This window comes from Nesoenas mayeri (assembly GCF_963082525.1).
Source record: "Nesoenas mayeri genome assembly, contig: SCAFFOLD_97, whole genome shotgun sequence".
Lineage (NCBI taxonomy): Eukaryota > Metazoa > Chordata > Aves > Columbiformes > Columbidae > Nesoenas > Nesoenas mayeri.
This window is the reverse complement of record NW_027660023.1, coordinates 77,141-86,541: the sequence shown is the minus strand read 5'-3', so window position 1 is coordinate 86,541 and position 9,401 is coordinate 77,141. Positions and strand designations below refer to the sequence as shown.

The window sequence follows — 9,401 nt, the reverse complement described above, 5'->3', positions numbered from 1 at the left end:
CCCATTGAATATATGGAAGGGGGGAGCTCAAAATTGGGGTGTGGGGGGGCTCAAAATTAGGGGGTCCCCATAGAATATATGGGATTGGGGGGGGTAAAATTGGGGTATGGGGGGGCTGGAAAGTGGGGGGACCCCCCAAAAGCCAACACATTCCCCCCCCCCCGACCAGGGAAAGCTGGGGGGACACCCCAAAAGTTAGGGGGGGGGGTCCCAAAACATGAGTCCCCCCAATTTAACCCCCTACACTTGTCACTTGTGGGGGGTCCCCAAAAAAAAAAGGGGGACCCCCCCCGTGTATAAATAAATCGTGGTTGTTGTGGGTCCGTGTTGATTTTGGGGACCCCCCCCCCATGTCCCCCAATATCCCGGACACCCCAAAACCATCAAAACCCTTTTTATTCAATTTTTGGGGGGGGTGGGACCCCCTGACAAGGTTTGGGGGTCCTGGGGGGTTTTGGGGGGACCCCCCCCCCCAAGTTTTGGGGTTTGGGGGGTTGAAATAGGGGAACCCCCAAATGAAGGTTCATGGGGGTTTGGGGTTCATGGCGGGGGGGGGCAGCGCATTTTGGGGGGTCCCATTGAAATTTGGGGGGTCGCAGAGATTTGGGCCTCCCAGGGGGGGTTCAGGGGTGTCTGAGGGGTTCAGGGGTGTATTGGGACCCCCCTCAAGTTTTGGGGTTCAGTTGGGGGGGGGCGTTGAATTAGGGGAGGCCCCAAATGAAGGTGTTGAGGTGGGAGCTGAACAAGGGGAGGGGGGGGCAGCGCATTTTGGGGGGTCCCATTGAAATTTGGGGGGTCGCAGAGATTTGGGGCTCCCAAGGGGGGTTCAGGGGAGTCGGGGGGACACGATGGGGGGGTTTTGGGGTTCATGTGGGGCGAGGGTTGAAATAGGGGAGCCCCCGAATGAAGGCGTCGAGGCGGGAGCGGAACAGGTCGCTCTGCACCGGCTGCCGGGGGGGGCACAGGGGGTTCTTCACCACCAGCTCCACAAACAGCTGTTGGGGGGGGGACACCCCAAAAATGTCACTTGGGGGGGTCCCCGATCCCCTGTGTCACTTCGGGGACCCCCCCAGAATACAGAGAACCCCCCAAAATGTCACCTCAATGGACCCTGATATTGGGGACCCCCCCAGAACCCAGAGACCCCCCCAAAATGTCACCCAAGGGGATCCTGATATTGGGGACTCCCCAGAACCCACAGACGCCCCAAAATGTCACCCAACGGGACCTTGATATTGGGGACCCCCCCAGAACCCACAGACCCCCTAAAATGTCACCTCAATGGACGCTCATATTGGGGACCCCCCCAGAATACAGAGACCCCCCCAAAATGTCACCCAAGGGGACCCTGATATTGGGGACCCCCCCAGAACCCACAGACCCCCCAAAATGTCACCTGGGGGGACCCTGATATTGGGGACCCTCCCAGAACCCAGAGACCCCCCCTAGAATCCAAGGACCCCCCAAAATGTCACCCAAGGGGACCCTGATATTGGGGACCCCTCCAGAACCCAGAGACCCCCCCAAAATGTCACCCAAGGGGACCCTGATATTGGGGACCCCCCCAGAACACAGAGACCCCCCCAAAATGTCACCTCAATGGACCTTGATATTGGGGACCCCCCCAGAACCCACAGACCCCCCCAAAATGTCACCTCAATGGACCCTGATATTGGGGACCCCCCCAAAATGTCACCCAAGGGGACCCTGATATTGGGGACCCCCCCAGAACTCACAGACCCCCTAAAATGTCACCTCAATGGACGCTCATATTGGGGACCCCCCCAGAATACAGAGATCCCCCCAAAATGTCACCCAAGGGGACTCTGATATTGGGGACCCCCCCAGAACCCACAGACCCCCCAAAATGTCACCTGGGGGGACCCTGATATTGGGGACCCTCCCAGAACCCAGAGACCTCCCCTAGAATCCAAGGACCCCCCAAAATGTCACCCAAGGGGACCCTGATATTGGGGACCCCTCCAGAACCCAGAGACCCCCCCAAAATGTCACCCAAGGGGACCCTGATATTGGGGACCCCCCCAGAACACAGAGACCCCCCCAAAATGTCACCTCAATGGACCTTGATATTGGGGACCCCCCCAGAACCCACAGACCCCCCCAAAATGTCACCTCAATGGACCCTGATATTGGGGACCCCCCCAAAATGTCACCCAAGGGGACCCTGATATTGGGGACCCCCCCAGAACTCACAGACCCCCTAAAATGTCACCTCAATGGACGCTCATATTGGGGACCCCCCCAGAATACAGAGATCCCCCCAAAATGTCACCCAAGGGGACTCTGATATTGGGGACCCCCCCAGAACCCACAGACCCCCCAAAATGTCACCTGGGGGGACCCTGATATTGGGGACCCTCCCAGAACCCAGAGACCTCCCCTAGAATCCAAGGACCCCCCAAAATGTCACCCAAGGGGACCCTGATATTGGGGACCCCCCCAGAACCCAGAGACCCCCCCAAAATGTCACCTCAATGGACCCTGATATTGGGGACCCCCCAGAACCCAGAGACACCCCCAAAATGTCACCCAAGGGGACCCTGATATTGGGGACCCCCCCAGAACACAGAGACCCCCCCAAAATGTCACCTCAATGGACCTTGATATTGGGGACGCCCCCAGAACCCACAGACCCCCCCCAAAATGTCACCTCAATGGACCCTGATATTGGGGACCCCCCCAAAATGTCACCCAAGGGGACCCTGATTTTGGGGACCCCCCCAGAACCCAGAGACCCCCCCAAAATCCCACCTGGGGGGACCCCAGTGTCCAGGCCCAATTTTAGGCCTCGGGGCAGATTTGGGGGCTCAGGGGCTGATTTTTGGGGTGATTTTGGGGGGTTTGGGGTCAGAAGATTTTGGGGTGAAATGTGGGGGGTTCAGGACAATTCAAGGCGCAGATTTTGGGGGTTCGGGTGGTTTTGGGGTCCCCTCATAGGGCTGGAGATGTGGGGCAGGTTTGGGGCTGATTTTTGGGTTCAAATGCTGATTTTTGGGCTGTTTTTGGTGCCCAAGGGCTGATTTTTAGGCCTGTTCTTTGGGGTGCAGATTTTTGGGGTTCAGGGCAATTTTTGGGTGCAGATTATTGGGGTTCATGTTTTTTAGGGTCCCCCCACATGACTGTAGACGTGGGGTTGATTTTGGGGTTAATTTTTGGGTCCAAACGCTGATTTTTGGGCTGTTTTTGGTGCCCAGGGGCTGATTTGGGGGCAGATTCATGTCCTGTTTTTGGGGGTGCAGATTTTTGGGGTTCAGGACAATTTTTGGGTGCAGATTATTGGGGTTCATGCTTTTTAGGATCCCCCCACATGCCTGTAGATATGGGGGTTGATTTTGGGGTTAATTTTTGGGTCCAAACGCTGATTTTTGGGCTGGTTTTGGTGCCCAAGGGCCAGTTTGAGGGCAGATTTGGGGCCTATTTTGGGCCTGGTTTTGGGGTACAGGTGCTTTTGGGGTGCACATCTTTGGGGTTCATGCTTTTTAGGATCCCCCCACATGACTGTAGACGTGGGGTTGATTTTGGGGTTAATTTTTGGGTCCAAACGCTGATTTTTGGGCTGTTTTTGGTGCCCAGGGGCTGATTTGGGGGCAGATTCATGTCCTGTTTTTGGGGGTGCAGATTTTTGGGGTTCAGGGCAATTTTTGGGTGCAGATCTTTGGGGTTCATCCTTTTTAGGGTCCCCTCACATGACTGTAGATGGGGGGTTGATTTTGGGGTTAATTTTTGGGTCCAAACGCTGATTTTTGGGCTGTTTTTGGTGCCCAAGGGCCAGTTTGAGGGCAGATTTTGTGCCTGTTTTTGGGGAGCTTTTTGGCTTTGGGGGTACAGGCTCTTTTTGGGGTGCACTCTTTTGGGGTCCGGGGGTTTTGGGGGTCCCCTCACATGGCTGTAGATGTGCTGTAACGCCTCCCGGGCCGATGTGACCCCCGGGTCCGTATTGAGGACCAACCGCAGCCCCGTGGGCGTCTCGTAGTAATGGAGCCGGTACTTGCTGGTGAGGAAGGACACGAAGCCGTCCCGCCTGCGTATTAAGGACCCCAACGGCACACGGGGGGTCCCCAAAACTCACAGGGGGTCCCCCAAATCCATGGGGTCACCCCAAAGCCCACAGGGTAACCCCAAAGCTCTGAGGGCCCCCCCAAACTCCCCAGAGCCACCCAAATGCCTCAGGGAACTCCCAAATCCTTGGGGTCCCCCCCAATATTCCCCAGGGATCTCTAAACCCTGGGGGTCACCTCAAAACCTACAGGGGGTCCCCCAAACCCATGGGGTCACCCCAAAGCCCACATGGTCACCCCAAAGCTCTGGGGTTCCCCCCAAACCCCCCAGAGCCACCCAAATGCCTCAGGGAACTCCCAAATCCTTGGGGTCCCCCCTCCAAATGTTTCAGGGACCCATAAACCCTGGGAGTCACCCCAAAACCTACAGGGGGTTCCCCAAATCTATGGGGTCACCCCAAAGCCCACAGGGTAACCCCAAAGCTCTGAGGGCCCCCCCAAACCCCCCAGAGTCACCCAAATGCCTCAGGGAACTCCCAAATCCTTGGGGTATCCCCCCAATATTCCCCAAGAACCCCAACAACAAACAGGGGCCCCCAAACCTACAGGGGGTCCCCCAAACCCATGGGGTCACCCCAAAGCCCACAGGGTCACCCCAAAGCTCTGGGGTCCCCCCCAAGCCCCCCAGAGCCGCCCAAATGCCTCAGGGAACTCCCAAATCCTTGGGGTATCCCCCCAATATTCCCCAAGAATCCCAACAACAAACAGGGGCCCCCAAACCTACAGGGGGTCCCCCAAATCCCTGGGGTCACCCCAAAACTCACAGGGTCACCCCAAAGCTCTGGGGTCCCCCCCAAACCCCCCAGAGCCACCCAAATGCCTCAGGGAACTCCCAAATCCTTGGGGTCCCCTCCAATATTCCCCAGGGATCCCTAAACCCTGGGGGTCACCTCAAAACCTACAGGGGGTCCCCCAAACCCATGGGGTCACCCCAAAGCCCACAGGGTCACCCCAAAGCTCTGGGGTTCCCCCCAAACCCCCCAGAGCCACCCAAATGCCTCAGGGAACTCCCAAATCCTTGGGGTATCCCCCCAATATTCCCCAAGAATTCCAACAACAAACAGGGGCCCCCAAACCTACAGGGGGTCCCCCAAACCCATGGGGTCACCCCAAAGCCCACAGGGTAACCCCAAAGCTCTGGGGTCCCCCCCAAACCCCCCAGAGCCACCCAAATGCCTCAGGGAACTCCCAAATCCTTGGGGTATCCCCCCAATATTCCCCAAGAACCCCAACAACAAACAGGGGCCCCCAAACCTACAGGGGGTCCCCCAAATCCCTGGGGTCAACCCAAGACCCACAGGGGGTCCCCCAAACCCATGGGGTCAACTCAAGACCCACAGGGTCACCCCAAGTGCCTCAGGGATGTTCCAAATGCCTTGGGGTGCCCCTAAATCTTTGGGGTCCCCCCTCCAAATATTTCAGAGACCCATAAACCCTGGGGGTCACCTCAAAACCTACAGGGGGTCCCCCAAACCCATGGGGTCACCCCAAAGCCCACACGGTCACCCCAAAGCTCTGGGGTCCCCCCCAAACCCCCCAGAGCCATCCAAATGCCTCAGGGAACTCCCAAATCCTTGGGGTCCCCCTAAATCTTTGGGGTCCCCCCCCCAATATTCCCCAAGAATCCCAACAACAGGAGCCTCCAAACCTACAGGGGGTCCCCTAAACCCATGGGGACACCCCAAGACCCACAGGGTCACCCCAAAGCTCTGGGGTCCCCCCCAAACCCCCCAGAGCCACCCAAATGCCTCAGGGAACTCCCAAATCCTTGGGGTACCCCCCAAAATGTTTCAGGGATGCCCCAAATTCACGGGGTCCCCCCCAAATTCCCCAAGGACCCCTAAACCCTGGGGGTCACCCCAAAACCTACAGGGGGTCCCCCAAGTCCCCAGGGTCATCCCAAAACCCACAGGGTCACCCCAAACCACCAGGGTCCCCCCATATCTATGGGATTCTCCCCCAAAACCCCCAAGATGAAAAACCTTGGGGTTCCCCCAAATCCCCCTTTGGGGACCCAATTCCTTGACGTCCCCTCTGTGTCCCCAACACCCCCGGGGTCCCCCAAGTCCCTGGTGTCCCCCCAATTGGGAGGACACCCCCAAATCCAATGCGGGGGGGGGGGTCCCCAAAAAGTGGATACATGTCGGTTGGGCTCATCTTGGCCACAAAGGAACGGAGGGAGAAAAGCATCCCGAACATGAGCTTGAACTCCTGGGGACATCAGGGACATTGGGGACATTGGGGGGACATGGGGACATTGGGGGGACATGGGGACATTTTGGGAACAGGGGGACACTGGGGGGACAGGGGGACACTGGGGGATATGGGGACAGGGGGGCTCTAGGACCCTGTGGGTCACTGGGAGGGGCTTTAGGACCCTGGGGGTCATTCAGGGGGCTTTAGGACCCTGGGGGTCACTGGGAGGGTTTTAGGACCCTGGGGGGGGTCACTGGGAGGGGGTTTAGGACCCTGGGGATCATTCAGGGGGCTTTAGGACCCTGAGGGTCACTGGGAGGGGTTTTAGGACCCTGAGGATCACTGGGAGGGGATTTAGGACCCTGGGGGGGGGTCACTGGGAGGGGGTTTTAGGACCCTGGGGGTCACTGGAAGGGGCTTTAGGACCCTGGAGGTCACTGTGGGGATTTTAGGACCCTGGGGATCACTCAGGGGTGTTTTGGGACCCTGGGGGTCACTTGGCGGGGGGGGGTTTAGGACCCTGGGGGTCACTTGGCGAGGGGGGGTTTAGGACCCTGGGGGTCACTTTGGGGGGGGATTTAGGACCCTGGGGGTCACTTGGGGGGCTTTAGGACCCTGGGGGTCACTTGGGAGGGGCTTTAGGACCCTGGGGGTCACTTGGGAGGGGTTTTAGGACCCTGGGGGTCATTCAGGGGGCTTTAGGACCCTGGGGGTCACTGGGAGGGGTTTTAGGACCCTGGGGGTCACTGGGAGGGGCTTTAGGACCCTGGGGGTCACTCGGGGGGGTCTTAGGACCCTGGGGGTCACTCGGGGGGGTCTTAGGACCCTGGGGGTCACTTGGCGGGGGGGGGGGTTAGGACCCTGGGGGTCACTCGAGGGGGAGGGTTAGGACCCCAGGGTCCTAGAGCCCTCCCAGTGACCCAAGTCACGTCCCCATGTCCCATGTCCCCATATCCCCCCATGCCCCCTTGTCCCCCCAATGTCCCCTTGTCCCCCCTGCCCCCCCACCCCCCCAATGTCCCCCCACCCCCCCAATGTCCCCCTGCCCCCCCAATGTCCCCCTGTCCCCCCCGTCACCTCCTCCCGGGGGATCCCCGTCCCCCTCCTCCGGTGCCACTCGCTGTAGTGCAGACACGTCCCCCCCCGGTCAAAGATGTACAGGTTGTGGATCGTCATCTGCGAGACACCAGTATGGACCAGTATGGACCAGTCCCAGCACCCCCAGTCCACCCCAGTACCTCCCAGTATCCCCCATTCCCATTGCTCCCAGTATATCCACTCACATTGCCCCCCAGTGCTCCCAGTCCCAGTGCTCCCAGTATCCCCCAGCACTCCCAGTACCAACACCCCCAATACCTCCCAGTGCCCCCCAGTACCCCCCATTCCCATTGCTCCCAGTATATCCACTGACATTGCCTCCCAGTGCTCCCAGTACCATCACCCCCAATACCTCCCATTATGCCCCAGTCTGTGTCCCCCAGAACCTCCCAGTACCTCCCAGTGCCTCCCAGTATATCCCACTACCCCCAGTATCCTCCAGAGTCCCCCAGTACCTCCCAGTGCCTCCCAGTATATCCCAGTATCCTCCAGAGTCCCCCAGTATATCCCAGTACCTCCCAGTATCTCCCAGTACCTCCCAGTACCTCCCAGTGCACCCCAGTATATCCCAGTACCCCCCAGTATCCTCCAGAGTCCCCCAGTATCTCCCAGTGCCTCCCAGTGCCCCCCAGTATATCCCAGTGCCTCCCAGTATCCTCCAGAGTCCCCCAGTATCTCCCAGTACCTCCCAGTGCCTCCCAGTATATCCCAGTACCTCCCAGTATCCTCCAAAGTCCCCCAGTAGCTCCCAGTGCCTCCCAGTATCTCCCAGTGCCTCCCAGTGCCCCCCAGCGACTCCCAGTGCCCCCCAGTATATCCCAGTACCCCCCAGTATCCTCCAGAGTCCCCCAGTATCTCCCAGTGCCTCCCATTATGCCTCCCAGTACCTCCCAGTATACTCCAAAGTCCCCCAGTATCTCCCAGTGCCCCCCAGTATATCCCAGTACCCCCCAGTATCCTCCAGAGTCCCCCAGTATCTCCCAGTGCCCCCCAGTATATCCCAGTACCCCCCAGTATCCTCCAGAGTCCCCCAGTATCTCCCAGTGCCCCCCAGTATATCCCAGTACCCCCCAGTATCCTCCAGAGTCCCCCAGTATCTCCCAGTGCCCCCCAGTATATCCCAGTACCCCCCAGTATCCTCCAGAGACCCCCAGTATCTCCCAGTGCCCCCCAGTATATCCCAGTGCCTCCCAGTATCCTCCAGAGTCCCCCAGTATCTCCCAGTGCCCCCCAGTATATCCCAGTACCCCCCAGTATCCTCCAGAGACCCCCAGTATCTCCCAGTGCCTCCCAGTATATCCCAGCACCCCCCAGTATCCTCCAGAGACCCCCAGTATCTCCCAGTGCCCCTCAGCATATCCCAGTACCCCCCCGTATCCTCCAGAGTCCCCCAGTACCTCCCAGTGCCCCCCAGTACCTCCCAGTATATCCCAGTGCCTCTCAGTATATCCCAGTGCCCCCCAGTATCTCCCAGCGCCCAATAGTATCTCCCAGTGCTCCCAATACCCCCCCAGCCCCTCCCAGTTCCCCCAGTATCCCCCCAGTATCCCCCAGTTCCCGCACCTCCTCACCTCCACCCTCACTTCCGCCCGGCCCCGTCGCCGCCGCCGCTTTCGCTTCCGCCCCTACCCAACATGGCGCCGCGGCCGCGTCGGGCTGGAAGGGGCGTGGTCACACGGAGGGGGCGTGAGCGTAGCCCTCGGGGGGGCGGGGTCGAGCGGAGGGGGGCGTGGCGGCCGCAAGGAGGCGATGTGGTCAGGGCGGTGATTGGCGCGCTGCCTGCGTGGGGGCGTGGTCTGGCAGCGAGGGGGCGTGGTCGGGGCGCTGAGGGGGCGTGGTCGGGTCTTGAGTGACAGGCGGGGGCGTTTGGGGGCTGAAATCAGCGATTTTAGGGCTGAAAACGGCGATTTTGGGGCTTCTGCTGGGAATTGGGGGGCGGGATCACACAAGGCGGGGGGCGAGGTCCCTGTGTCCCCCCCATTGTCCCCATGTCCCCCCGACAGGTGCCACCGTCTGTCCCCACCCCCC

The 9,401-nt window shown here is 59.8% G+C and overlaps 1 protein-coding gene across 3 annotated transcripts; it reads right to left on the bottom strand.

The window, feature by feature from the left end:
• Nucleotides 1-495: 495 nt before the first annotated feature.
• TRAPPC1 (trafficking protein particle complex subunit 1) lies at nucleotides 496-9,030 on the bottom strand. Of its 3 annotated transcripts, none has more exons than XM_080364474.1 (5): nucleotides 8,945-9,030; nucleotides 7,353-7,451; nucleotides 6,220-6,290; nucleotides 3,904-4,042; nucleotides 496-995 (listed from the first exon to the last, which is right to left on the bottom strand). In XM_080364474.1, exons 2-5 carry the CDS (start codon nucleotides 7,449-7,451, stop codon nucleotides 867-869), a joined length of 438 nt encoding a protein of 145 aa, XP_080220600.1. In that variant the 5' UTR covers nucleotides 8,945-9,030; the 3' UTR covers nucleotides 496-866. The 3 variants fall into 3 exon arrangements, with proteins under 3 accessions (XP_080220600.1, XP_080220602.1, XP_080220601.1); XM_080364476.1 differs by having other exon boundaries at nucleotides 6,220-6,236; XM_080364475.1 differs by having other exon boundaries at nucleotides 8,937-9,016.
• Between the last annotated feature and the right edge of the window lie 371 nt (nucleotides 9,031-9,401).

Bases quoted from the DNA above. Each gene is read 5' to 3' on its own strand.
- TRAPPC1 (XM_080364474.1), bottom strand. From the start codon at position 7,451: ATGACGATCCACAACCTGTACATCTTTGACCGGGGGGGGACGTGTCTG. The intron at 6,291-7,352 runs GTGACGGGGGGG...TGATGTCCCCAG, and splicing joins CGGGGATCCCCCGGGAGGAG to GAGTTCAAGCTCATGTTCGG. The intron at 996-3,903 runs GTGAGGGGACCC...CCCCCCCAACAG, and splicing joins TACAGCACATCTACAGCCAT to CTGTTTGTGGAGCTGGTGGT.